Source organism: Mus caroli, unplaced genomic scaffold (assembly GCF_978045245.1).
Source record: "Mus caroli unplaced genomic scaffold, Mus_caroli_1 scaffold_16, whole genome shotgun sequence".
Taxonomy (NCBI): Eukaryota; Metazoa; Chordata; class Mammalia; order Rodentia; family Muridae; genus Mus; species Mus caroli.
In genome coordinates this window covers 81,271,084-81,297,980 of record NW_028227271.1, presented here as the reverse complement: position 1 = coordinate 81,297,980, position 26,897 = coordinate 81,271,084, and the positions used below count along the sequence as shown (strand labels likewise).

The 26,897-nt window shown below is 37.1% G+C and overlaps 1 protein-coding gene across 3 annotated transcripts in view; it reads left to right on the top strand.

Annotated features, from left to right (window-relative positions):
- The window catches only part of Cdh18 (cadherin 18), a 917,427-nt gene that overhangs the window by 615,287 nt on the left and 275,243 nt on the right, over positions 1–26,897 (top strand). For all 3 annotated transcript variants that reach the window (XM_029470124.2, XM_085831363.1, XM_021183199.3), the window contains one exon: positions 3,218–3,696. In XM_029470124.2, coding sequence (XP_029325984.1) covers positions 3,469–3,696 — 228 coding nt within the window. In that variant the 5' untranslated portion in view covers positions 3,218–3,468. The remainder of the gene's footprint in view (positions 1–3,217; positions 3,697–26,897) is intronic.

The window sequence follows — 26,897 nt, the reverse complement described above, 5'->3', positions numbered from 1 at the left end:
GTACTTTTGCTCTCACAGAATAGCGTAACATTTGTATAGCACATTTTTCAGATGTTTGAAATGCAATTCCAATCCTATATAATTCTTGTACCACTAATAAGATGCTGTTATCATTATCTCCAGTTCATCACAAAGGTTGCTTACATGTACAAAGTCCAGACTGGTTGTCTTCAACATTCTTTCCCCTAATTACATAATGCCACTTAAAAAAAAGTATTGGTTATTTTATTTATTTACATTTCAAATGTTATCCACCTTCCTGGTTTTTCTTCTTAAAACTCCCTACTCCACCCCCTTCCCGCTATGCTCCTGCACACCCACCCACCCACTCCTGCCTCATCACCCTACTATCCACTTTTATACATAAAAATCAATTAATCAAGATGTATTTTGTTTTAAAATTATTAAAATAATTAAGTATATCTTTTTGCCCATCTGAATGCACTACATTTAACGATATATGATGGTTCATGCTTCTCTGCAGGGGGGACATTTAATGAGAAACTAACATAAAAATCTCATTTTTCTTTTTTTAAATTTTTTATTAGCTATTTTCTTAATTTACATCTTAAATGCTATCCCAAATGTCCCCTATACCCTTACCCCGCCCTGCTCCCTTACCCAATCACTCCCACTTCTCTGTCCTGCCTTTCCCCTGTACTGGGGCATATAAAGTTTGCACGACCAATGGGCCTATCTTCCCAGTGATGGCCAACTAGGCCATCTTCTGCTACATATGCAGCTAGAGACATGAGCTCTGGAGGTACTGGTTAGTTTATATTGTTGTGCCACCTATAGGGTTGCAGACCCCTTCAGCTCCTTGGGTACTTTCTCTAGCTCCTCCATTGGGGGCCCTGTGTTCCATCCTATAGATGACTGTGAGCATCCACTTCTGTATTTGCCAGGCACTGGCAAAGCCTCACAGGAAACAGCTATATCAGGGTCCTTTCAGTTAAATTTTGCTGGCATATGCAATAGTGTCTGCATTTGGTGGCTGATTATGGGATGCACCCCCAGGTGGGGCAGTCTCTGGATGGGCCATCCTTTCATCTTATCTCCAAACTTTGTCTCTGCAACTCCTTCTAAGGATATTTTATTCCCTATTCTAGGGAGGAATGAAGTATCCACGAGTTGGTCTTCCTTCTTGATTTTCTTGTGTTTTGGAAGTTGTATCTTGGGTATTTTAGGTTTCTGGGCTAATATCCACTTATCAGTGAGTGCATGTCAAGTGACTTCTTTTGTGATTGGGTTACCTCACTCAGGATGATATCCTCCAGATATATCCACTTGCCCAAGAATTTCATAAATGCATTGTTTTTAATAGCTTAGTAGCTGAGCAGCTTAGTGAACACTCCTCCATTGCTGGTGGGATTGCAAGCTTGTGCAACCACTCTGGAAATCAGTCTGGCGGTTCCTCAGAAAACTGGACTTAGTACTACTAGTAGATCCAGCAATACCTCTTCTGGGCATATACCCAGAAGATGCTCCAATATGTAATAAGGAGACATGCTCCACTATGTTCATAGAAGCCTTATTTATATAGCCAGAAGCTGGAAAGAACCCAGATTTCCCTCAAAGAGGAATGGATACAGAAAATGTGGTACGTTTATACAATGAAGTACTAATTAGCTACTAAAAACAATGAATTTATGAAATTTGTGGGCAAATGGATGTATCTGGAGGATATCATCCTTCGTACTACTCATTTTTCTTATAATGCAAACAAGTCACATTCTTTTTACTTATAACGAAATATAAATTGAGAACGTCAACATTTCTTTTATCAATGAATGTATATTCATATTGGTACTTTTAATCAGTTTTTCCTTCAAGCGTGTCTTGATATAGCTGCTAAAATTGTGTACTAAAATAAAACACACATATTGAAGTGATTCCAAAGCTTGGCAATCTGTCTTTCTTTGATATGAAGTCTATACCTTATATCATTATGACAAGAACTTGAGAAAAAAACACAATGTCAAAGTCTAGTCAGTTCCTACTCACACTTGATTGGGTCAACCAGTGCCCCAATCCTGGGGTGATTTCAGCTGCATCTAATTTTCTAATGAGCCTCACCTTTTCTATTCCATTTTATTTTCTTAATAACTGTGTACTTTATATGCTTATTTGATTTTTCTGATAATGCTGATAGAAAATATGGGATTTTAAAAAGTTATATGCACAATATATAAGAAATTAGTTTTTGTTTGTTTGGTTTTTGTCTACTTTTTTTATTACAATCTAAATACAAAGTTTTTTCCTTTCTAACATTTAATTTCATGGCCCATTTTATTAGTTTGTATTGAATGAATATATGACTTACTATAGACACATATATTATTAACTATAACTTAAGTCCATATAATGTTATTTTTTGTATATTTTCAATATTGTCTAATAGCCACTATGCAGCCATTTCCACCGAGTCATTCACAATGATTCCTGATTAGGTGACAGAGTGTTTTGTAATGTATCTATTGGGACTGGGCTTTGTACTTCTGGATTTTTATTGGTTGTGGTTTTATGTAGTGGCTTCTGTCTATTGCAAGAAATTTCCTTAATGGGGGTGAAGGCTATACTTATTGATGTATTAATAATCAATGTTTATTAACTGTTGATAGTAAATTAGTAGTTGTTGAGTTTCCTAGAGTAGTAATTTTTAATAGACATGTCAATTTTTCTTAAATCGCAGCAAAATTTAAGTACATTGCATATATTAGTGGGTGTGCAGTTAATGATTAATACTAATTGTAAGGGACTACAAAAAGTTCATCCAAACCAGCACACAATTTTATGTGTATTTTTGAAATATTTGCACTTTTTTTTTTTTTTACTATTTTATTAGTTAACTTTTTCACCGATGGAACTGGATGCCACAACATTAACTTGAGGGATAAAGGATTTGTTTTTTCCCAGTTTTCATGACTCTAATCTGTAATGGTGATAAAGGCATGTGCTCATATTATATTTTCATTGACTTTCTCTTTTTTATTCTATCTGGAATCCCATCCTATGGGGTGTGAATATCCACCTCCAAGATAATTTTTCTCTCCCTCAAATCTTTAAAAAAGTAACTCCATAGAAATCACAGATATGTGTCTTCTAGGCAAGCCCACACCAATCTTCTGTATGCTGTAAAGAAATATAATTTGTATTGAGAACAAGTAGCTAAAATTCACATGTTTAGTAATGTGCACAAATTCTCTCTTCATTATAGGTGGAAAATGATGACCTGTGCTAACCTACAGTGACAACTCGGGATACAATGGCTGCCCCTGTGTTTCTACTCGTGAATAAGATGTGAATATGGTCTGACCTTTCCCTGATGGGCAGCTAAATCATGGACAGACTAAATGACTTACTTTGGACTGTCCTTCCAAAAGATGCTTTGGCTTGTCTCTTGAATGCATACTGAGCCCTTGCAGGCCACGAAGACAAGAAGGACTGTGAACGGGAAGCGATCTTACAATGAGAATTACGAGCACATCTTGCATCTGTCCAGTCCTCGTGTGTCTCTGTTTTGTGCAGAGGTGTTATGGAACTGCTCACCACAGCTCCATTAAGGTGACCAGAAACCAAACCAAACACACTGAAGGGGAAACTGAAGTCCACCACCGTCCCAAGAGGGGATGGGTGTGGAACCAGTTCTTTGTTTTAGAAGAACATATGGGACCAGACCCACAGTATGTTGGAAAAGTAAGTTTATTTTGATTTATTTGGAATTGTTTGTTAGTTTTTCTCCTCTTGAGAAGTCATGCAGTGAGACAAGGGAGATGGAGAATGGATGAAGAGTTATGGAGCATGCAGCACATTATAGGAAGCTGTTCTTTAGATTGGAAAACCCGAACTAATTATTGCATTGTCCTGCAGAATACATCTGTTAAAAAGTGATTTACACACACTGAATTATTTTCCCACCAATGTTGCCATTTTTTCTTTTAATGAAAGTAGATTATGCAATTAGATACACTTGTCTTTGTTACCATAAATTTATTTTAAAATTCACTATTTTTCAGGTTGTTGCATTGTTCTTGCCTCATACTTTGTGTTTTTCTGGCTCGTGCATATGGTGTCAAAATACTTTCTTCCTAATGTTTAATATTTATTTCACTTGTTAAGATGTATCCTTAAGCCTGCTTTTAAAGTACATGAACATATTTTCTCACATCTGATAATAATTTTAACATTTATGTTGTTTTATTGTCAAGGTGTGCTTAATGTGTAGACAGTGATAAAAATCACAAAAGAATGTAGTTAACATATTATGAATAATATGAGATCAAGTTACATTCTTTGAAAAAAAGTGATGTGTCAGACATTTTGACACAACACCTTTGATCTAGAGAAGAAAATGAAGTGAAAAAGCTTAATTCTGATTAATTGTTGATTTGTGGAAGCAGCTGCACTTACGTCTGTTTAACTCCCATCAGAGAAACAGCTTGCACACAAGTTGGATCACTGACTGCAGGCTCAGCTCCTTCCTTCTCCCGAGTGACTATTTATTTTTGTTTTAACACTACTTATTAAAACAATAGTCCTTGATCCAGAGCACAGTACCCTCCTCCCATGCAGGCTGTGCAGGGTCATAAGCAATCTGTTCTATAACATGTCATTCAGGAGCTGCAGTGCAGCTGTGGTGTCTGCAGTCCAGCTGAAGGACCAGTGTACAGAGCACAGACACAGATCTGAAACAATTCTGTGGTATTCACATATACATATCAAAATGAAACAAATGGTTCATCTTTATTGTGCGCTTCTGCCTTGCAATGTGTTCCATGGAATTTCAAGCATATGAACATTAAAACATAGCATCATGGAATACAAATTGTTTGCTATAAACTTTCAATCCATTTTTTTAAAAGATTCCTTTCATTTTTGAAATGGAGTTCAAAGAGAAGAAAAGAAAATTGACTCTTTTGGGATGAAGCAATATAAATATATCTTATTATTGAAAACATGCATGTTTTAGTTAGAGTTTGTATTTCTGCACAAAACATCATGACCAAGAAGCAAGTTGGGGAGGAAAGGGTTTTTCAGCTTTTACTTCCCTATGGCTGTTCATCAACAAAGGAATTCAGACAGGCACTCACACAGGGCAGGAACTTGGAGGCAGGAGCTGATGTAGAGGCCATGGTTGGGTGCTGCTTACTGGCCAGGACTTTCAGCCCTGGAGTAGCACCACCCACAGTGGGCTGAACCCTCCCCTCTTGATCACTAATTGAGAAAATGCCTTACAACTGGATCTCATGTAGGCATTTCCTCAAGTGAGACTCCTTTTGCTGTGATATCTCAAGCTTGTGTCAAGCTGACACACAAAACCAATCAGTACAATGCATATTTAATGCTGTTTAAATAAATGTGAACATAAAATAGTTTTCTAGAAGTAGGGGTGGGGGAAGGATGGGACAACTTTTCACTTCCTTTTTGAAATCACTAAACTAAACAAAGGTGATGATGCCCCAATGAAAAGGACTAGTCCTAAGTACTTGGCACAAGGTGCCTGTGAACTTAGAGTTGAAATCTTCTGAGTGATAAGGAGGGTTGATGGCCCATGCTGTTATCCTATGAGTTGCTTGTGTTGCAGTGTTAAAGTTCCACTAATAAAGAATGACCCCAAAAGATGTGGCCACTTACAAAATCAACATTTCTTCAGTTGCATATGATCTCTGGCTGTTTGGATACAAGGGTGGCCAAATCTATAACAGGGTTTGCTCCAATGCTAATAGTTGAAATAGCTAGTGAAAACACTTAATACTAAAAAATCAGTAATGAATGGGTGTGTTCTTCAACAAGAGAGGCTTGACAGATTGTTTACTTTTGCACTGCTGTCCATATTACAATTTCCATATTACTTTGGTAAGTGCTAAGAATTGAAGTTGTCTATGTTTTGCCACTGTGTGGTGAATGATGTAACGAAGACATGATTTAATGCACATACACAAACATATCCTTCTGAAATAGGATTCTAATTCATTAATTAATGAAAATTTATATAAAGATGTAGATTTTTCCCCGTTGAGTGGTGTAGTATTTTAACCATTAATAGTGAAAATGAAGTGTCTGGAAAAGAATGGAAAGATATGTTTACAGGGTGTGGAATTTTGGAAATATGATAGGATTTTTAAATGTATGCTTTGTGTACCTTCTAAATAATATTTTGTTTATTTGGAATAAAGTAGATAATATTTTACTATGTTTGGAGGATTATATCATTTTTAATTACTTTAATTCAAATTGATTTCTCCATTTGAAAATTTTCTGGTGTTTCCTTTTGTCTCTCCCTTATTGAAATTAGATCATACTAACATCATATAACTGGATTAAGTTTTAGCCTCCCTCCAAGTCTTCAAATTCCTCTTCAAATACCCTGCCATCCTCATAAATCCCATTTCTGTCAATAATTAGAAAAAAACCAGACTTCTAAGGAATAATAAAATATAATAAAATATAAATCAAAGATGAATACATTAAGTAGGTTCACATGTTATCTTCTACACAATAATATTTGGATGCCTTATATTTTAAAATAAGATTTCTTTTCACTTTTGTACGAATTTACATTGAAATACTTGCACTTCACCTCATCTACTTCTGCCTTATTACTCCCAAGAAGTCCTCCTTCCAACATTGTTTTCTTCTCTTCTTTTTCAAAGTTTTCTGCTTCTGTCATCATGACCCTCCTAGACTAACTCCTTCTCCCCATGTGTCAAAATCTTTCTCATGATGTTTTTGCATTACTAATAGTTATGATGATAGGAACTGGGGTATACATATGTATGAGACAATCCATATGATCATGGTAAAAATAGCTACCCCCTGAAAAATAATCTTTCTTCCTCCATGATAAGGCATTACTTTCCAGTGTCTTCTTTAAAATTTAAGTTAGGATTGGGGCATGGAGAAAAGTCTAAATGAAATTTTATTATCTTCATCTTGTCTAGGTCTTATGCAGGTTAAAAAAAAAAAGAGGCTGGGACTTCATGATTGTAATATCCATGTCAAGTCTGAAGATCGTGTGCTTCTGAGAGTTTCTTATTCTTTTGCTGCTCATATTATTTCAAAATGTTCTGATCCATACATGTGTGATTAAGATGTAGAATGGAAACCTGAGCACCAGGCCTTTCAAAACATTTTTTATTTATTTTATTTACTTCACATCCTGGTCACAGCCCATCTCCTCCTCGATGCCTAGTCCCATGCTTACAAATCCCTCCTCCATTGTTCTCTCTTCTCCTCAGAGGATGGGGAGCCCCTCTTGGGTACCATCCGCCCTAGGATATCAGATCCCAGCAGAACTAGGCATATGCTCTTCCGCTGAGTCCCAACCATGAAATCCAGGTAGTGAAAGAGGATTCAGTTACAGGGGACAGGGACCAAAACAGTTACTGCTCCTCTTGTTAGTTGACCCACATGAAAACCACCCTGCACATTTGCTACAAATGGATAGGGGGGCTAGGTCCAGCCACTGCATGCTGTTTGGTGGCCCAGTTACTGTGAGCCCACATGGTCCCATGTGTTTTGATTCTGTAGGTCTTCTTGTAGTATCCTTGACTCCTCTGTCTTGCTCAATTCTATGCTACACTATCCCAGAAGACTCCCCTCCCCTTGTTCCACCTGTTAGGCTGTGGGTCTTTGAATCTGCCTCTATCCGCTGTTGGATGAAGACTCTCAGGACATAGTTATGCTAGCTTTCTGTCTTCAACTATTATTAATACTGATCCATTTTTATTCCTGAACATCTTGTAGGCAAGATCAATTTTGGGGGGAATGTTCTTGTGAGTGGATTGATGTCCCTCTCCCTCCTCTGGAAGTTCCACTTGGCTGCAGGCAGTGCAGTCTCTCTATCTCTCTGTGGCAGGAATCTCCACTATGGTCACTCCCATAGACTCCTTGTATGGTCACTATGGAGACTCCCCTGTCCCAGACCTCCAGCTAGGTGCAGAGATGCCCCCACTGATTTCCATTCTCAGTCCCAGCCCTCTCCTACTCCCCCCCAACACCTAATCATCATCCCCATACACTTCCTCACCCCTCCCTCCCACACAGCTCAATCTCCCCACCCAACTTTATGACTATTTAATTTCCCCTTCTCAGTTAGATTTACATATTCTTCCTTGGGACCCTCTTTTTTTTTTTTTTTTAAGATTTATTTATTATTATATGTAAGTACACTGTAGCTGTCTTCAGACACTCCAGAAGAGGGAGTCAGATCTCGTTATGGATGGTTGTGAGCTACCATGTGGTTGCTGGGATTTGAACTTCGGACCTTCAGAAGAGCAGTCGGGTGCTCTTACCAACTGAGCCATCTCACCAGCCCCGGGACCCTCTTTTTTACCCAGTTCCTTTGGGTCTGTGGATTGTAGCATTATTATCCTTCATTTTATCTCTAATGTCCAATTATAATTGAGTGTATTCAATTATAAGCTATACATGTCTTTCTGTCTCTCAGAAATTTCACTCAAGATGATATGCTAAAGTTCTATCCAGTTGCCTGCAAAATTCATGTCTTAACTGTGATATGTGTTGTCTCATTGGGCGTTTTCAAGAGGCCAATGCTGGCTTTTCTAGTCTCTTTTGAAAAGTAGGTTGTAATTTGTATCAGTTTCTTTTGTCTTATCTTCTATGCCTGAGACTGCCTTTTTCATCTCTTGTATTCTGTTCGTGATGCTTGTGCCTGTACTTCCTATTCTCTTGCTTAGGTTTTCAATCTTCAGGGTTACCTCAGTTTGTGTTTTCTTGATTACTTCTACTTCCATTTTCAGAAAATGGACATTTCTTCTTTTTGTTTTTATTTTTCCTCTCTTTTTTACTCTTTAAAGGACTCTTATCATCTTCATACAATTAAATTTAAAGTCATTTTCTTGCTCTTCAGGTGTATTAGAATACCAGAGTTTACAGTAGTAGGATAGCTGGGTTCTGGTGGTGCCATATTGCCCTGTCTTTTATTGATTGTGTTCTTACACTGACCTTTAGTTATCTAGATGTCCCTGATGTAGGCTGGCTTGGTGGTTCCTGATAGCTTCAGGCCTCTGTGACAGCAAGTAGAGATGATAGTCCCTGATAGGAGCAGGTCTCTGGTTGCATTGCCTTGCAGCAGTCCTCCAGAGATGCAGGCAGAGCTTTGACTTTGGAATGGATTGCAGGTAGCGGTGTGGACTGGAAAATGGAGTGTTGAACATTACTTTGACCAGATAGTATCTCTCCATTGACTACTGTCCAGTGCAAAATAAAATCTTATCTGACAAAAGTTTAGAAAAGCACAGAAGAGTGGATAGACCATTAATATTTAGAAGACAATTTGACATTACCATTTAGCACAATAAAAATAGCAAAGAATCTCATAGGGTCTGTGACAATCTGCAGTCTAACATTATTATACTGCTACACATGAAATTCACTCCTGTAGAACAGCCATGGTATACAGTGAAGGAGCTATTTCCGTAACTGTCCTGTCCTTATTTCCCAAGTGGGCAGATTTTGCCACACAAAGTATGTAGTACAGAGGGTCTAGTTTAGATCAGATTACATGTTTGTTTTGTTTTGTTTTGTTTCCTTCCCAGCAGCCCAGTGGCCTTCTGATACTATGAAATTTAGCTATCAAGGGGATTTTCCTGATCAATTTGAAAATTGTATCTCTAAGTCATACAATCAAAAGATGTCATATCAGGTTCTGGCAGAGACTCTCAGGAGACAGCCATATCAGGCTTCTATCAGCAAGTACTGCCCAGCATCCACGATAACATCTTGGTTTGGTGACTGTATATGGGATGGATTCCCAGATGGGGCAGTCTCTGGTTGACCTTTCCTTCAGTCTCTACTCCACACTTTGGCTCCATATTTCCTCTTGTGAGTATTTTCTTCACCCTTATGAAAAGCACTGAGACATCCACATTTTGGTCTTCCTTCTTCTTAGGTTCACATTATCTGTGAATTAAGTCTTAGGTATTCCGGACTTTTGGGCTAATATTCACTTATCAGTGAGTACATACTGTATTTGTTCCTTTGTGACTGAGTCACCTCACTTAGGATGATATTCTCAAGTTCCATCCATTTGCCTGGGAATTTCATGAAGTCATTGTTTTAATGGCTGAGTAGTTCTCCACCAGTGTAGAGGAATACCAGGGCAGGAGGATGGAAGATGGTAGGTAGGGGAGCATCCTCATAGAGGCAGGAGGAGGGGAAATGGGATAGGGGGTTTCTGAAGGGGATACCTGGAAAGGGGAAAGCATTTGAAATATAAATAAAGAAAATATTCAAGAAAAATAAATAAAGGTTGCAATCCCCCCCCCCCACACACACATAAAAGATGTCATATCTTCAGCAATGGGGGCTTACCATGTTGTTATGGTTGATAATCAAAAGCAATTCCAATAGTCTGTGTTGGTTTGGAGACTTCTGATGTATAAGTAACCACAAACTCATAAGGAGGTATTTCATGATTAGCACTGCAATTTCACTTAGTATTCCATGTCTTCTGAGAGGATAATTGTTCACGGATGCTTGGGAATTTTGTTCAAACTCTCTTTTAGGGTTTATTTTAAAGTTATATTACTAAGTAGTGATTTGAAACATCACTCCTTCATATATACTTTGTTGTTGTTGTTGTTTTGTTTTTTGAGACAGGGTTTCTCTGTATAGCTCTGGCTGTTTAATACATATTCTTCATATTGGTTAAAGCTGACTAATGTTTCTTCTCTTCCACCCTCATCCAATGACTTCATGAAATTCCACCTACATCATGAACTCTCAGTATTCTCTCCTCTTCTTTCAATTCACACAGATATATCCTTTAATTTTTTGTTGTTGTGGTGGTGGTTGTTTTGTTTTTTCAGTATGTTTAATGTTGTTTGGTTTGGTTTTTCGAGGTAGGGTTTCTCAGTGTAAAAGTCCTAGCTGTCCTGGAGATACTTTGTAGAGGAGGCTGACCAGGAACTCAAAGATATCTGCCTGCCTCTGCCTTCCAAGTGCTGGGATTAAAGGTGTTTACTATCATTCCCAGAGCCATAATGTTTTTTTGTTTTGTTTTGTTTTTTGTTTGTTTTGTTTTTACTCTGTTGAATGTTAAGAGGCTTTTGCATAATGTTTTATGATCCCTTCCTTTAAGTTACTCTTTTCTCCTTATTGACCACAAGTTTTCCATGTCACTTTCAGCTTAAACCTTACTACTTCCAATATTTTACCTTCCTACTTTTTAAAAATATAATCTATTATTCCCAGTTTTAATATCTCCCTGTCTCTTTGTTTCTGATTTTAATCAGAGTTAAACACAGAAAACATTTGACTCCAATATATGAATATGAGAGAGACCATGTGATGTTCTATTTCTGCTTTATATTTTGTTTTAATGAAAAAAGAAAACAAGTTTATTTCATAATATTTGTATAAAACTATTGTATACATTGTACATATTTACATAATTAAGAATAAAATGTTTTATATATCTTAGGATAGAATATTAGATCAATTTTACTTAGTTTACCTTCAGTTTGATTATGTTGATATCAAGGTATATGTTATTTACAAAAGTTAATAAATGCTTACATTATCTTATTAAATAAATATACCATAATTATGATATTGTCTAACATTTTATATCACTGTCATGATTTTCATGAGATTTAAACCACAATATATTGAAAATATCACATATATATTAGGAAGATGGTCAGAAAACATGTGTCATTTTTACTCTCCTGTGTCCATTGATTTATTAAACAACTAAAAACATGCAGATGAGAAAAATGAATTCTAAGAATCTACAGAAAATATACTCATCACTTTGTCACTTATCTGAAACAATGGATTCACACTTAGAACAGCTAAATGACTTCTTGATGTTTGTGGGATCTGTTAGATCAGTGTCAGAGAACACTTTACTTTCTTCAACTAAAATGCTTTCTAGATTTAAAAGTGTAAAATTACTGGGGGTTTCCTGATAGTTTCCTTTTGCTGCACTTATGTTTACAAAGAATAACACAGTTAAATCTCTTTTAATATGAAATGCCAAATTATCATACCAAATTTACAGGTTAAGATTAAAGAAAGATTATACCATACAAATCTGCAATATTCAGCTTTTTAGAAAAAAAATTAGCAGCCTTAATGTCAAAAACTCTGAATTAAAACTTAAGTGCATAGCCAAAAGTGTAGCTAGTAACCATCTCAGATCTTCAAGTTAGTAATTCCTTAAATTGAAAAGTTCATGTATTAAAATATGATATTTGAAATTCACACAAATAAGAGCATGAGTTCATAGAGCCTTGTGAATTCATAGTTATGGATCACATTAACTTGTTTATTTACTCCTTTCAAAGCTTAACTGTGTAAATTTAGATCAGAAGGAACTAAGGGTAACAAAGCAAAATTTGATTTAATGGATATCTCATTTAGTTTAAGGGACTTTGGTTGTATCTTAAAATATCCTATTTAGAAGGTTAATTACATTTTTTTGAGAATAATTTATACTTTATTTGAGCAACTAAAGGCCTAAATTAATAAAGTAGTTCCAATTTTTACTGCTGAAATTCCTTTTTAAAAAATTACCGTGTGAAACAATGCATATTTTAAGTATAATATAGTATAATTAAAATATTTCATTGCAAATGATCTGCAACTATAAATGCGTTTGTGAGTGTGTGAGCATGTTTGTCTGTGTGTGTGTGTGTGTGTGTGTGTGTGTGTGTGTGTAGGCATGCATACAACATAACATGCATCTTAACCTCCAATGGAGAACTTGATGTGGGCCTTACTGTGAATGGAGCACTTTTTCTTCATAGTCACTTTATCTATTTATTCATGTGGTTGCTCTCCACAAAGGAGAAAAAGTGGATTTGGAAACCAAACTAGAAAAGTAAATGATGCCACACACAACTTTTATTTTTGTAATGACATCATATTAAAATACAATCCATCTTAATGTTTAACATTGACTTGGGCAGTGCTGCAAAGAATCATCTGAATAAGATTACAGTTAGAAGTAGTGGGACAAAGACTTCAACACATGGATGCACACTTATGCCATGGCATTCTGGAAGGAGAACACTTTGTATATTGAGGTTTATTTAACTACTATTTACACAATTCTGTCTAACAATTAAAAATACAGTGTCATTTGTTCCATTCAGTTTGGTCTTAATTTGCTTGCTTCTTCATTCTGAAATTTCTTTTCATTTCTGTTTTTTTTATTATTAAATGATTTTATTTATTTACATTTCAAAGGTTGCCCCTGCTTCCTGGTCCTCCTCCCTGGTTCTTCACCTCCTCATCCCATGAGCGGGTGCTCCCTCACCCATCTAACCACACCCAGCCACCTCACCCCCACCAGCATCCCTCTTCCTGGATCATCAAGTTTCCACAGGATTAATGGCATCTTCTGCCACTGAGGACAGACATGACAGTCTTGTCCTACACATGTGATGGGGGTCATGGACCAGCCCTTGGTTTTTGGCTTAGTCACTGGAAACTTTGAGGGGTCTGGGTTAGTTGACACTGTTGTTCTTCCTATGGGGTTTCAATTCCCTTCACTCCTTCAGTCCTTTCTCTAACTCTTCCATAGGGAACTCAGACCTCAATCCAGTGGTTGGCTCTAAGTATCTGCATTTGACTCTATCAGTTGCTCATAGAGATGCCAGGCTTCTGTTTTCCTGCACAAATAGTGTCAGTAATCATGTTAGGTTTTGGAGTGCATGTGTCAAGTGGATCCCAAGTTAAACTGCTCACTGGATTTTCAACACAGTTTCCAACAGATTTATTTCTAGTTTCATAATGAACTCTTCATTTAAATATTGCTTTTATTCCCCTGAGTAAAGCACAAGAAAAAATATTTTTTAAAAATTTTATCTATTTTCTTTTTTTCTTTATCTGTGATATCCTATGGAATATTTTTAATACTTTTGATTTATTTATTATTTGAATTGTTGTAAATTAATTGCATTAGATTATCAAGCTGGATTTGTTGAAATTATTTATTTTGCTTCATAGTCATACTATATTCTTTATATATCTTCATTCCTTTTCCTAAATTTGGTAACTGTACTATTTTTAAGATCATATGTGTGTTGGTTTTCTGAGAAATGCAAAGATAACTTATTGTTTTATCTGAACAAACATGTTCTTTTATGCATGTGAACAAACATTCTTATTTACAAAGCATTGATTTTAAAAATGTAATATAAAAATAAACACTACTTAAAACAGAATAATAAATTATACAACAGAGATAAAAGCTCTGGTTATATTCTTTATGGGATATTAATTAACCATCTAAATTACAAATATGTCAATTTCATCTATGATCATTATTTAAAGTATAGATACTATTCTATATTTTATTTGTTTGCTATGGAATTCAGGTATTATAAATTTTAGCTAAATCAAAAAATAGTCTCAGATTTAAAACCATTTTTAGTATTCATGGTCAAAGTGCCATTTTTGTCTTTATCAGCCTTTCCTGTTATTTTAATGGTCATATTTTACCTTAGGGTTTTCTTTGAAAAAAATTCTTAAATTCACTTTCTATGTAGAAATAATAGAATTATTTTACTAGGATTCAATCATTTCATAATGATATGGAAATGAAAATGTAAGCTATTGCAAAAATAAAATTGTATCAAAATAATGTTCAGAAAGCATATGAACATACTTTAAATCACACACCTGGGATGTGAAGGAAGGAGGTTTGTAGTTCAAGGCCCTTGCCATCTATATATTGAATTTAGCAAGCCTGGGCTTCATTCAATATTTTCTCAAACTGCTGGGAGCATAAAGGTCCTGGCACCCAAAATCGCCAGGGAAACTAGTAAGGAGGCAATGAATACCTGTTTTCCTCTCAGAAGGTTTGGAATGGGTGTTGTTAATAACCTGGTTATTCTTGTAATCTTTACATCCACTCCATCTAAATCCTTCAGAATGTTTATCCCAGACTCTATCTTTGTAGACATTTATTTTCAGCTTTGTTTCTCAGTCAATAGAACCCATTCTTAGGGGAGATGACACATGTACTTTATAGCCTGTTGATATATATGTTATCTTGGTCAAAGACCACACCAGATTCAAGGTCCTTAAGCTATAGACACCTTCGTCAAGATGGTGCATACTTTTGAATTGATGTATTGCCTTCCTTTGCACTGAGAATTTTATTGCACCAGGAAACTTTTATCCAAAAATTGTGCTGAGTTTAAAGTTGCTTACAATAATCTGCCTGGTGTCAGACTCTCTAGAAGTTTGAACCATCACCAAGTCATGGTGAACTGAATTTTCTAGTTTCTTTCTTTGTCTATTGTGTTATGTTTTCCTGCCAGTTGTGATGCTTTCAGTCACCATACCCCATCTCAAATAAAAACACAATAAGTGCTCATTTAGCCAGTGATCATATCTTCCCTGAATGTCTAAACAAACTTTTAACCAATTTTATATATTTTGTTTAAGGCAGTCTCATGCAGACTGTCTTCACGCTTCCTATTATGTTGAGGAAGGCCATCAACTCTTAGATCTACTGCCTCTAGCTATTAAAGGTTGACATTTTAGATAGAAACTCACATGTAGTTTACTTTATTAATTTTGATCCAGGGATATTTAGTATTAAGTGCACTGGGTAATGTTTAATAAGAACATTTCATTGATAAGTAAATTTACAAGGATGTTGTTCTATGAACTATATATCCCGACCTGTGGGATTCAGTTATTCGTGGGTGCAAGGGGGACTGCAAACCTGGAAGAAAATGGGAGGTAGGGAAGGAGAAGTGGAGACCAAGAAGGGTTCCTATCAAGGTCTCCATCTATTAGACTGAGGTGACTGGTTTTAAAGCATATATCGCGGGGAATAGGGAGGGGTTGAGGGGGAATTTAACAAAGAACAAAGAAGTGGGCATCTGCTGACATGAGGGCCGAAGTCAGGCTCCAGGCGGCAGGTACTCTGCGTCTTATCTCTGGAACATAGATCCTCCTAAACAGCCTTGGGGTGTCAGGCAGGGCTCAGTGTGTAATTCATATGTCATAGGAGTCAGGAAGAGATAAGGAAGAGAGGACTATAATTCAGCTTTTACAGCCTCAGGTGTCAGGAAGGGAACAGGGAGGAGGGAGTGACAACCAGATCCTAGCATGAGGCCATTTGGCCTATCAGGATGGGAGATTGTGAAGGGATCACTTTCTTATGGTATGGTCTCTGACATCTTCCCCTTCTGAATTAAATTTAATAAGGCCACACTTAACTGAGGTGATCAAATGATCTTCTCATTCTTGGATGAGTGGGCATTAACCATGACTGGGGGAGCATTGACCCGATTCCTCTCGTGGGTGCTGTCATGACCCACACTTGTGGCTCTTGATTATCTTTTGGGGAGGGGAGGCAGAGCCTTAGAAAAATTCTTTATTTGTAGCTGAAACTAGATACCAACCTCCATCTAAATTGGGTGTTTCTCTCAGGGAACTCAGAAATGGTCAAATTGCACCTTCCCCTACAGTGCATAGCCTCACATCCATGCTGGTGCCCATAGTGAATTCACATTATCATGAACCAACATGCACAATTCTGAGTCCTGTGCAGCTCCCAGAGGAGAATTGTCAACCTCAGATTCAGTAAGGCCTCTACAAGAATTATTTCAATTGTAACACCACAATTTGTGGCTCTTAGGCTATATTAGGAGCTGGAGGTCACCCTTCCTCATCGCTATTGTCTCCAAAGCCTGAGGAAACAAGGGAACCCCACATTAGCAGCAAGGGTAGAAAACTGGAGACCAGTTGCTCTTTCTGCCTCGGTGGGAGGAATATCTTCTTCATCTGAGTCTTGGATATCCAGTTGATGGTAGTAGACTACAAGGGCTTGCTTAAAGCAGCTTCAATCTGTGACTTAACAAAACTGGTTAATCTTTTAAAGGCCCAAGGACCAAAAGACGAAAGCAGTAAAATACCCATGAAAGGTCCCAAAAGCCTGGGAAGTAAGATGGTGAGCCAAGGAGAAGTAGAAAACCAATTTTTATACCAATATTCTTGTTTCTCTCTGTTGCGTTTTCTCTCTCCTAAACTCGTTCTAACTTTGTCTATGCTATCTTGAACTAAGCCAGTCTTATCAGAATAAAAACAACATTTTCCTAATATCTGAAAATTCTGTCTTTGTAGACTTAATATTTGTTATATCCTGCCTTATTGTTGAGATCATTACTTCTAAGACATTAACCTTTGCCTCCAATTTTTTATCTACAATAAGTTGCTAATATTCTTATGTATATCATTAACGAAAATGAGTAGTATGCAGCTGTTGATCTAAAGCTGTGGTGGATTTTGAAGTTAAAATTGCAATTAAAGCAGTTAATCTTAAAATTGCTCATTTGACATTTTCCATTTGCATTCCTGGATTTTTAAGCCAAGGATAATTTCCTAACTCTAATAGGCAGCAAAACATAAGCAGGTCTCTTTAACAAAAGTCATAACAGGAGATTCCTTATCTAAATTAGGATCTACACAATTAGTTAATTGACAACAATTATAATGAATATGAAAAGACTTGTCAAGATTGGTGATCTTAACTCTTAAAATTATTTAACAATATAGCATATAGGTAAGGTACAAAATCTTTCACAGCTATAGGGGAGTTGCCCTGAATGGCCAAAAATAGTGTCTCTGATGAAATCTTGTTAGATACACTGTGGCAGTCCCTCTGCTTCACGGGTCATCATTTATAGTTGTCCTCAAATTGACAGCAGGTCGGCTCTCCTTGCCCATGACAGAGATAGGAAGTTTCTTCATCTTGTTTGCAAGTGGCTGCTCTCCCTGATTCCTCTTTCTCTGTGCACTCAACACAGTTTTCCTGTCATCACTGCCAGGGCACTCATGAACTCACAGGTCAGTCTGTCACATGAATCATTCTGGAAGCTAGCATGCTTCTGCAGTATTCTTTGGAAAAAATAGAAACACTGCCTCCTTTTCCCCATAATAACTTTCTGTTCAGGATCATGCCATGTGTCAATAAGTGGATCCTGTTCATCTCACCTAGACATGATTATGTCTAGTTTTAAGATACTATAAGGCATTTATTAAGTTCTTTGACATCCAAATTTCAAAATTCTTAAAAATAAAAGTATGATTTAAATAATGTGCACGGGGAAATAATTTCTCCCCTTTTTTGTTTTTAAGACTATAGAGTTTTTAAAGTTCTACAATACCTTGTGTTTGAGAATTATTAAATTGTTGACAAAACCACTTAAATACTGGACTGTTATAGTTGGTTTTAATGTAACATGGGCAGTGAATAATTACACTTTCAATTGTTTCTCTTAAAAAGCAGTTGTAACTAAAATGCTTGAAAAGTTATTATAGTCATATGTGTATAATTTATTTATTTATTAATCAGAAATAAGAGAAAGTCCTTAAGTTGTCTCTGCGAATAACTATCTTCTAGGGAAAAAGAGCTTGATTAGTAAGTCTAACACCCTAATAATTATAAGGATCCTGAGTTTGTATCCTTTCAGGAGCTATCTGTGATATTTATCAGTTAAAGCTTTATGTAAACCTCTATAACACAAAAGCAAATCCTGGGCGTCTTTTCCAGGCAACCCAGGACAATTTCTTAACTGCCCAAAAAGTCTTCTTAAAGGAACAGTATTTTTTTTTATAAGTTGCATAAGCAATTGCAAGCTTGAGAATTAATAGCATCTAAGGGATGAACAATTTCAAGCAATTGTAAGCTCTGAGATATAATATTGACTATTAATATACAACTTAAAGTTTGATTGTTCAACATTTTAAATACCATCTACAGCACACAATTTAATTATCTGTGCTGAAACAGGAGGAAACTCAAAAGAATAAGTGTGTGATTCAATTCACATATACTGTTCTCCCATAGAAGGGCTGTTTGTAAACACAGTAAATGGGATGCATGCATGCATGAATTTAAAGTAGATATAGAAGCATGCATAAAAACATTTTTTTAACTTATCTTTGGGATAAAGATTATCAATTTTACTTAATATGATGCTGTGCAATAGATCAAACATCAATATTCTGTAATAAACAATTTAATGGCTGTTTGGAACAAGGAAAAGACACTTATACATGTAAGCAAACTCTGTACACTATAACTTTATATAAAGTAGGCAAGTCAAATCGCAATGTCCTGATAAATTCAACAGCCTGATTCACCTTTTATAAACTTTGAAATTAAAATTTATTTAGAACAACATCTCTAGGTCTGCAACAAGGCTCTTTTAGCTAAAAGGAAGGGATGAAGAGCTGAAGTCTCAGGGATTTCCCTAGTCATGGTTTGCCAAACAAAAGAAGGGACACACAAGCCTCCCTGAGGCTGCTCCCCTCAGAGCTCAGCTCAGCAGCAACCCAAATGCAAACATTTCTCAATCTGAGCACTCTGCCAAAGTCCTGGCCCAAAGATTATCCCTATTTTGAAGTATCCTTAAAGACCTGTTTTCCTGGGTTCCTATTGTTTAGAATGACTCCAACCCTAAGTTCCCAATTTTTTTTATTGGGTATTTATTTCATTTACATTTCCAATGCTATCCCAAAAGTCCCCCACATGCTCCACCCCCACTCCCCCACACTCCCACTTCCACTTCTTGGCCCTGTCATTCCCCTGTACTGAGGAATATAAAGTTTGCAAGACTAATGGGCCTCTCTTTCCACTGATGGCCGACTAGGCCATTTTCTGATTCATATGCAGCTAGAGACACGAGCTCCAGGGGGTACTGGTTAGTTCATATTGTTGTTCCACCTATAGGATTGCAGATCCCTTTAGCTCCTTGGGTACTTTCTCTAGCTCCTCCATTGGGGGCCCTGTGGTCCATCCAATAGCTGACTGTGAGCATCCACTTATGTGTTTGCTAGGCCCCAGCATAGTCTCACAAGAGACAGCCATATCTGGGTCCTTTTAGCAAAATCTTGCTAGTGTATGCAATGGTGTCAGCATTTGGAAGCTGAATATGGGATGAATTCCTGGATATGGCAGTCTCTAGATGGTCCATCCTTTCGTCACAGCTCCAAACTTTGTCTCTGTAACTCCTTCCATGGGTGTTTTGTTCCCAATTCTAAGAAGGGGCAAAGTGTCCACACTTTGGTCTTTGTTCTTCTTGAGTTTCATGCGTTTAGCAAATTGTATCTTATATCTTGGTATCCTAAGTTTCTGGGCTAATATCCACTTATCAGTGAGTACATATTGTGTGAGTTCCTTTGTGATTGGGTTACCTCACTCAGGATGATGCCTTCCAGGTCCATCCATTTGCCTAGGAATTTCATAAATTCATTCTTTTTAATAGCTGAAAAGTACTCCATTGTGTAAATGTACCACATTTTCTTTATTCCAATTTTAAGCTAACTTTCTGTTACAAGCAAAAGGCTGCCTGCCCCCTTTAAGAGCTCCATTTGCAATGGGATCTCAGCAGGGCTTTTCTAGCTGTACTTGACTCCCAGCCACAGTGCAGCTTAACTTATCAGTTTCTGCTGTGAAAATTGAGACTGCTTTTTAAACTAAATCAAAGGATGTACAGCCAGCAGATAAAGTTTTAACCATTATTTTTCAACATGAAACACAGAACAACAATCATTCAAACAACAAAACAAAAAGCAAACATATATAGACAGACATATGGACAATTTGGTGCACCAAAAATAGACAATATACAGACAGGGAATAGAACTTGATGTCTCAAAGGGACCCAGATATCCTAACCAGAACTAAGAATATCTCCATAGGAGCCAGAGAGAAAGCAGGATGTCTCCCGTTTTCCTTTTGTCCCTAGGAGAGCTCTGAAATAGCTTATTTTCATTTTCCCTCTTTTTTGCTAAAAGGTCCCAAACAGGGGATAACTGCTTTTCTGAAACATATTTTCTCTCTCTCATGTTCAGACTCTAATTCTTTATCTCCTTTTTCTGGGAATTCTGCCAGAGAAGGGAGAGGAGACACAGTGGCAGCTTCTGATAGTTACTCCTCAATAAGCAAAGACAGTTGCAGGGACTGCATTCGGACACTCATTAGCTAGTTTATCATTTAAATCTCTACCTACCTTTCACCATTTTTTACAGTGTATCTCTGCTCCATCTATAATAAACCATGGATATGCCCGGTTTATGAAAATTAAAAAATAAGTTTATCAAATCTTTCTATTTAACTCTAACTCCTCTTTCCCTGAGAGCTATCTTTAAGCCTTTAATGAAGGCTACCTTTTTAGATAGCTTATTTCCCATTTCCTGGAGTGGAGATGATTCAACTCACCAAGGACTACTTACTCCCGTGAGCAGCGGAAGCAGTCCTTCACTACTTCTAAATTCCTGGGGTCGCGATGAACTTCTCTGGAACCTCCACTGGAAGGAAATATGAACTGAACCTTGCCACTTATCCCGTCCCGCAGGATTCAGTTATTCGTGGGTGCAAGGGGGACCGCAAACCTGGAAGAAAATGGGAGGAAGGGAAGGAGAAGCAGAGACCAAGAAGGTTCCAATCAAGGTGTCCATCTATTAGGCTGAGGTGCCTGGTTTTAAAGCATACACCTCAGGGAATAGGGAGGGGTAGAGGGGGAATTTAACAAAGAACAAAGAACTGGGCATCTGCTGGCATAAGGGCCGAAGTCAGGCTCCAGGTGGCAGGTTCTCTGCGTCTTATCTCTGAAACATAGATCCTCCTTAACAGCCTTGGGGTGTCAGGCTGGGCTCAGCGTGTAACTCATGTCTTTGGATGTCATAGGAGTCAGGAAGAGATAAGGAAGAGGGGACTGTAATTCAGCTTTTACAGCCTCAGGTGCCAGGAAGGGAACAGGGAGGAGAGAGTGACCACCAGATCCTAGCATGAGGCCACTTGGCCTATCAGGGTAGGAGATTGTGAAGGGCTTGCTTTCTCAAGGTATGGTCTCTGACAACTATATGCTCTATAATTTGATTTAAGATGACACCCTCAGACCTATTTATAATACATAGTCATCTATCTATAATAGTTGGGAAATGACTAAAGTAGAATTGTAGGCAAGCATCCTTGATTTCTCTAGTGCTTAAGAGGTAGGATCTTATTACTTTAATGAACAGAATTTGTTATGGACAAATATAAAGGTATATTAGAACGGTGATTGCTAAGACTATTTTTTCAACAGTTACTATTAAAGATAAAGATAAATCTTTGAACTCAAAAGAACATTTTTATTGATAGAGAACAGAAGCCATGTGGAAGTCCATGACCCATGTCCCTGCTGACTGTAAAGGGCAACTAAGCTACTCGTAAAATTTGTGTTGATGACTGCAGATTAACAGTTGAGAAATAAGATCATAGAAGGCTCTGTGACAACCACTATCTCCACCCCACTCCAAGAGAAGCAACCTAGATAGTAAACCTTGGAAGAGAATTCTTAAAAAGTTGTGATAAGGATGGGTATCTACAGCTTTCTAGCAGAGCCTGGTAAATCAAAGGAGAATGTTGTCCTGGTCTATGAAACACCCTGGAAGACTTCTGCAAAGGAAAGCACTTGGAATACTTAAGGAAATTTTTACAGGATCAGAGACCTCACCAACTCAGTGACCCAGACTAGGATTTCTCAAATGCAGAAGAATTAAAGGTAATTATATATCTGTTATGTTCTCAGGCTGGTTAAATGATCTAGCAGTTAAGACCACCTTTGATTGTGGTTTCACCTTCAGGGGATCTGCCACCCTCTTCTTCTAGTATCTTTGGATACCAACAAACATCACACACACACACACACACACACACACACACACACACAGACACACACCATATAAATAATCAGGTTCACTGTCTTGTGTAATATTTAATAGGTGAATATATTTACTGAATATATGAAATATGCTTAGTGCAAATAAAAAATAGATACATACTTGTGTGTATGTGTGTGTGTATTCCATATCAGATGACATCTTCTGCTTTAATAATTTACACATTATTTTGGTTATATAGTAGTTTCTAATTGCCCATTGAGTGGACTATTTTACTAGTGGGAATAATTTGTTACTTTGCATACTAAACAAATATTCATCTTAGTAATTTAAATTTATGTATCTACTGCTTAGTGGAAGCACTCATACTGGATAGTACATAGCAAGACCAAACAGAGTGTGAACATAAACATATTTGAGAAATATGTTTAAACCATGACCCAATTATAATAAAATAAACACATATAAATATATATGTAGAAAAGTTAAAACTTAAACCTGAAGCTTACTTAAAATGTGTAGCTGAATCATAAAGAATTAAACATTGCTGTCATCTCATTTGTTTACACAGGAAAAACCTGTGAGGCCTTATGGTCTAAGGCCAGGCAGTAGAACATAGTACCAATGGTAATAGAATTTGAGCTTATTTACTAATAAAAACAAAGAAACAAAACATATGTAGCATAGATTTTTAAAATCAACAGACCAAAGATTAAGGGGTAAAATAGGGGAATAATAAAACCCCTCTTGTGCCCAGCAGTGGTGATGCACGCCTTTAATCCCAGCACTTGGGAGGCAGAGGCAGGCAGATTTCTGAGTTTGAGGCCAGCCTGGTCTACAGAGTGAGTTCCAGGTCAACCAGGGCTATACAGAGAAACACTGTCTAATATATATATATATATATATATATATATATATATATATATATATATATATATATAATAAAAAAAAAATAAAAGCCCTCTGGGTAACTACAAATTCTACCACTGTGGTACACAAGAGACAGAGTGTAAATGTTGATTTTATTTTCTCAGAAGAGGGATAAGATGAGAGCGGTATGCCAGCTTTATGGATACCTGGCTTTGGTTGAGCCCAGAGGCTATAGGGGTATCACTGTCCTAAACCTAGGGCTGGGAGCTTCTAGTCTCCCTATAATCTAATCTTCTTTGAAGGCCTCAGCCCTTACCCTCTGTCTGTTACTTCAGGCCAAGAATATTTCAGTCTTAGAGACTTAGTGCTGAATAAACTCACCCTTTCTAGCTATTTCTGCACTCTGACTGGCTGGTTCAACTCAGCTGTTCTAGCTCAAACACCTCTCTAAAATGATCGATTCAAATTGGCTTCTTTCCACTTCCAACTGAATTGCTCTGCTTGGAAAAACTACCTCTGAATTCCAGGAACTGAACTGCACTGATTGCAGCAACCAAGTGGACCTAAAGGGAACTGCTCAAACTCCACAGGGCTCAACTGCATTCATCTGGATCAGCACAACTGCTTTTAAGTGAAAGTGAACAGCACCAAACTTCCAAACTATTTTTTTTTTTTTTTTAGACAGAGTTTCTCTGTATAGCCCTGGCTGTCCTGGAACTCACTTTGTAGACCAGGATGGACTCAAACTCAGAAATCAGCCTGCCTCTGCCTCCCGAGTGCTGGGATTAAAGGTGTGTGCCACCACACCCAGTTGAACAGCACCAAATTTAAGGAACTCCCTACCTGTACTGCTCTTACATAGCCTCTCTTTCATGTCTCTTCCCCTGAGAGTTGGGTGTGTCCTTTCTCTGATTCATTCTTTCGAATCTTTTTCTGACCCATCCCTTCACTTAGATGTCATTGTTTTGGACTAAAGGTATGTACTAAGGGAATCTCTGTTTTCCAGTCAGAGAGATTAAAGATACCTGCATTCCAGTAGCATCACACAGACCTTCTAAGGCTTTGGGATGTGATTACTTGCCAGGTTAGAATTCTTCAAAAGAATCAAACTGTTGTTAATGACACTTTTGTTTTCTATAATATATTATCACATCATATATATCTGTATATATACAAATATAAATATTATATACAATATAATAATGGCTACTGAATGTGTGTGTTCAGGACATATATCTGCTTGCTAATTGCTTGTTCAGCTCATTAGCTACTTTTTATGCATGAGTTCTTTCCACATTTATATCAAAATTATGAGATATAATAAACATATTAATAGTACACAGGGCAGTGTAAAGTGTTTTAATTAAAATAAAGGAACACTAAACATAAAAATGTGCTATAAGAAAGATATATATATATTTTCAGAGAATCACATTTCCTCTTATGTATGACTTAAGTATCAACATTATTTTGTTTCTTTTTAAACTAGGGTTGAATAACCTACTGTTAGTCATGGTGGGTTTTTTGTTTTTTGTTTTTTTTTGGGGGGGGTTGACTATTATAATTGTTACTTGGAATTAAATTGACCATGCAAACTTTTCAATTTTATTCCTATTTTTTATAATCATCTTTGTAGAGGATTACTTAAAGTATAGTTACACATTACTTATTTATTTGAAGTCAAGTAAATATTTACGTCTTGAGGAAAATGTGTGCCAACATGCAAGTTAGATGTGGAACAGCAAGATCCTTGAGAGCCATTGATTGAACATTTTTGTTTGTTTGTTTGTTTTTGTTTTTGTTTTTTGGTCTATTCTTTATAGCACCAGTTTTAATTTTTATTAGAAATTTTCTTTACTTACAGTTCAAATTTTATCCGCTTTCCCCATTTCCCCTCTGAAAACCCCCTATCCCCTCCCCCTCCCCCTCCCCCTGCTCACTAACCCAACCACTCTGGCTCCTGGCATTCCCCTACATTGGGGTACCAAGCCTTCACAAGACCAAGGGCCTCTCCTCTCATTGATGTCTTACAAGGCTATCCTCGGCTACATATGCAGCTGGAGCCATGAGTCCCTCCTCGTGTATTCTTTGGTTGGTGATTTAGTCCCTGGGAGCTCTGGGGGTACTGGTTGGTTCATATTGTTGTTCCTCCTATGGGGCTGCAAACCCCTTCAATTCCTTGGGTCCTTTCTCTAGCTCCTCCATTGGGGACCCTGTCCTCATTCCAATGGATGGTTGTGACAAATACAGAAGTAGCTTCAGTTTTCTTAGTGTCTAGAAGAAATACTGAATTAAGAATATAGAAATATGCTACAGTGGGTGAGGTTTATTGCAGTTAAAGTTTTAAATACATGTCTCATTATTGTAAATGTTTCATGAAAACTAAACCTAGAGTATATAGCTTTAATTTTGGGGGGATGAATAGACTACATAACAGATTTTAATAATAAATATGAAAATGTAAATCTTAGATTTTGTTTTATTGTATTATATATGAATTATAGACTGTACTGATGTCTACTATTTCACTTTAGAACATTTATATTATTTTTTTGTATTTTTATTCATATTCTCAACCACATTATCCTTCCTCATCCTCCTTACATTTTAGTTCCAGATACATTCCTACACCATTCTCTTTCTTCATCCGTGGTCCTTCCTCATTTATTTATTGATTTATTTAGTATGACAATTGAGAAGGAAACCATATAGAAATGATTTCCTTGTTACTAGGGCAGGTTGATTTGTTTTGTTTGTTTACTTGTTTTTGTTTTTGTGTTTTGTTTTGTTTTGTTCGGAGGAGGCAGTAATGTTTGATTCTCCCACACCTCTCTGAACCTTTATGGGATATCCAGTCTCTGGTTCCTAGTCATCCAGAAAGTGTAGGGCAGGTTCTTCCTGTCGTGTTGTGGTATGCAAGCTAAACCAGATATTAGTTGGCTAATACCAAAAACTTTTGTGTCACCACTGTCCCACCACATCTTGTAGGCAGGACAGATTGTAGGTGCAAGGTTTTGTGACTGGGTTGGTATACAGGGTTCTCTATCTGTAGCCTCTATAGTGTCTTTCCACACCCAAAAGGCTACAAAGTAGGGGTAAAGGCTCCAGGTATTCACCAGCTCAAACTATGTTATAGAGAGCTATTCTTTACCACCAAGATATGTGCAATATTATTTTACCCACGGGGCTATTGGGCTAGGCTGGTTGTTGTTGTGGTACATAGCTGTCACAGGTAGGTGGAACTGTTGGTTATTTTCCTTCTTGGAAATCTTGAGTGCACATTCTGTTACCATGAAAGTTAGGACTCAGAAAGGAGGAATTCAGTTCACTGCCAAGTCAGAGGCATCTGGGCACTGTGTAAGAAA